At 63.5% G+C, this 2,422-nt stretch overlaps 1 protein-coding gene across 1 annotated transcript in view; it reads right to left on the bottom strand.

Moving 5' to 3' along the window:
• MAF1 (MAF1 homolog, negative regulator of RNA polymerase III) overlaps positions 1-2,422 on the bottom strand; it is a 17,241-nt gene that overhangs the window by 2,121 nt on the left and 12,698 nt on the right. The window contains exons 2-4 of the mRNA XM_015420024.1: positions 1,773-1,901; positions 1,305-1,470; positions 92-213 (exon numbers count right to left, since the gene is read on the bottom strand). Coding sequence (XP_015275510.1) covers positions 92-213; positions 1,305-1,470; positions 1,773-1,901 — 417 coding nt within the window. The remainder of the gene's footprint in view (positions 1-91; positions 214-1,304; positions 1,471-1,772; positions 1,902-2,422) is intronic.

Here is a 2,422-nt window from a genome sequence, read left to right as displayed (position 1 = left end):
GGGGCTCTCAGCCCAAGCGCGCCCCTCTCCCCCCGCCACGGGACTGCCCCCCCCGCCCGCCCTGGGTACCAGCCCGGTGCTGAAAGCCCACCTGTAGATGTCACACTCCGAAAGGCAGATCTCCTGGTCCACGGCATCCCAGAGATGAGGCTTCAGGGCAGGGAAATCCTCCCGCACGGCGGAGAAGAGGCTGCAGTTCACGGCATTCACCACCTGCGGGGGGGGGGTGGGGGGGGGGGGGGGGGGGGAGAAGAGCCTCTGCTGGGACTCTGCAGCTTGCAGGGGGAGGCGTCATGGGCTGCCACAGAGCAGCACGGGAGGATGAGTCCTCACTTGAGGAAGGGGAGGGCAACCCGTCCCCAAGCCCTGCCTTGGCAGACCCTTCCTGTGAGGCTGGGGTCTCACGGTCTCCCTGAAGGGGCCCTGCGCCATGACCCATACTCCCTCCTGAGCCAGGAGGACCCTCAGGCCCCGGGATGGACCTCCCCAGGTCCAGACCCACCAGAGTCTCCCAAAGCACCCCAGGACCCGAGGCGGCCAAGGGCGAGGGCGGAGGCAGGGACCAGGTGCGGGAGTGCCCCCACCTGGCAGCCCACGGCCTCCCCCCCGCTGAGGACGTGCCAGAGGAGACTGAGAAGTCCTCCCTCGTGGGATCAGGGCCCCTGTGAGCAGAGGCGCAGAGCCGGCTTGCAGGGAGGAACCCGACGTGGGAACCAGCGAGACTTGGAGGGGAACCAGCTACAAAAGGCTGCTGCCACTGCGGAGTCAACTCGTCTGCCACCTCACTGATTACCCCTAGGGTTGCCAAGTCCATCTTACGCCCCCAGCGGGGGACTTTGGGGGCCTCCCTGGAGAGGGCGGGGCATCCCCGACGTGATGACGTCACATTGGGGACATCCGCCACCCTGCACGCGTGGTCGATCTCCAGAAAGGCCAGTTCCCTGCGCTTAAAGGAGCCGGCGTTTCCCCTTTAAGAGCAAAGAGCTGGCGTTTCCCTTTTAAGTGCACGGAACTGACATTTCCCTGCAAGCCTGATCTCAAGCCGATCAGACATCCATGCACTTAAAGGCAGCCACCCCTCTCTCTAAAGGGAGAAGGGAGAGGAGTGGCTGTGCGTACTGAGGCCTCGGAGGGTCTTCTGCCTGCATGCCTTTGACTGTGCCGTTGGACCCTGGGCCGTGACTTTTGACCTCTGACCCAAGAACACCCGCCGTCAGCCCCTGGCGGCCAGGACAGACACACTCAGACTGGACCCCGCGAACCCCCCCCACACACACCACTAGACCCAGCTGACTTGCCCTCACCCAGTTGAGACTCGGCTCCCGGCTGAACTCGTGGCTCTTGGCAGCGCTGAAGTCGTAGTCCGGACGGAAGGACTCGTTGAGCGTGGCGATCAGGTAGAAGAGAGTCTTGCGGCTGCATTTGTCGCTGAGCGGCCCCTCCTCCTCGCCATTCTGGCTCTTGCTGAGCCTAAAAGATGTGACCCGGCATGGTGAGGGCCCGTTCCCTCCCGCACAGCCCCCCGGGGCCCGGGGCGGAGACCAGCCAGGTATCTTGGAGGACGTCCTGCACTGGGCTACCGCCACTCCCCCCCCCACGCCCACACAACCAGGGTCTTCCCAGCACTCTGGCCGCCCCCTGCCCCACAGCACTCCCCCCCCCAATTGGCCAAGCCAACAGAGCTGCTCATAAGGAGACCAAGGTGTGTGGGGGGGACACCCAGTTTTGCCAGCGGAGAGCATTCACGGTGGCCGAAGCGGGGGGACTCATACCTGCTGGGGCTGATCCCCGTGGTCTGAGGGGGCGACAGGGCCTCGAGGACGTGGGGCTGGCCCTCCTGGCAGAACTGCTTGAACAGGTGTTTGTCATCCCCAGCCATTTTGCACGAGTAGCTCTCGATCCTGCGGGGGAGACACGAAGGCAAGGGGGTGGGCAACGCTGCTGTCCTAAGGGTGTCCCACGGCTCTCTAGGTCACAGATGGATCCCACAAGGATTTGGGAGGACAGGCGGCCATGGGAACTCCCACCCACCTGCCTGACTGCTGAGCCCAGAAGGACCCAACCGGGAGAGGTACAATCCAGCAGCCACGCCCGTCAGGCTGGCCCCTCTTGTGAAGGGCTTTTAGCCACACCCAGACCTTTTAGCCACACCCAGGAACCCCTAGCTGAGGGGAAGGCGTGGGAAGAGCCCTGACTCGTCACAGCTCCCAGTGAAGGGCTATATCACTTGAAGGGCTCCCAGCGAAGGGCAGGGCAGCATTTCCATGGTAGTGGAGGACAGGACTTACAGCAATAGGTTTATATTATGGGCACAGTGATATCAGGGGGGATATTCGGAAGGCCCTTTTAACCCTAAGGGCAGTTCTGTAGTGGCACTGGTTGCCCCGGGGATGTGGTGGGTTTCCCCTCCTCAAGTTTCGTG

The sequence above is a fragment of the Gekko japonicus genome, unplaced genomic scaffold (assembly GCF_001447785.1).
Source record: "Gekko japonicus isolate JY-2015 unplaced genomic scaffold, Gekko_japonicus_V1.1 scaffold6373, whole genome shotgun sequence".
In the NCBI taxonomy this organism is placed as follows: domain Eukaryota; kingdom Metazoa; phylum Chordata; class Lepidosauria; order Squamata; family Gekkonidae; genus Gekko; species Gekko japonicus.
Note: the sequence above shows the minus strand (reverse complement) of the source record. Positions and strands in the feature narration are given on the sequence as shown.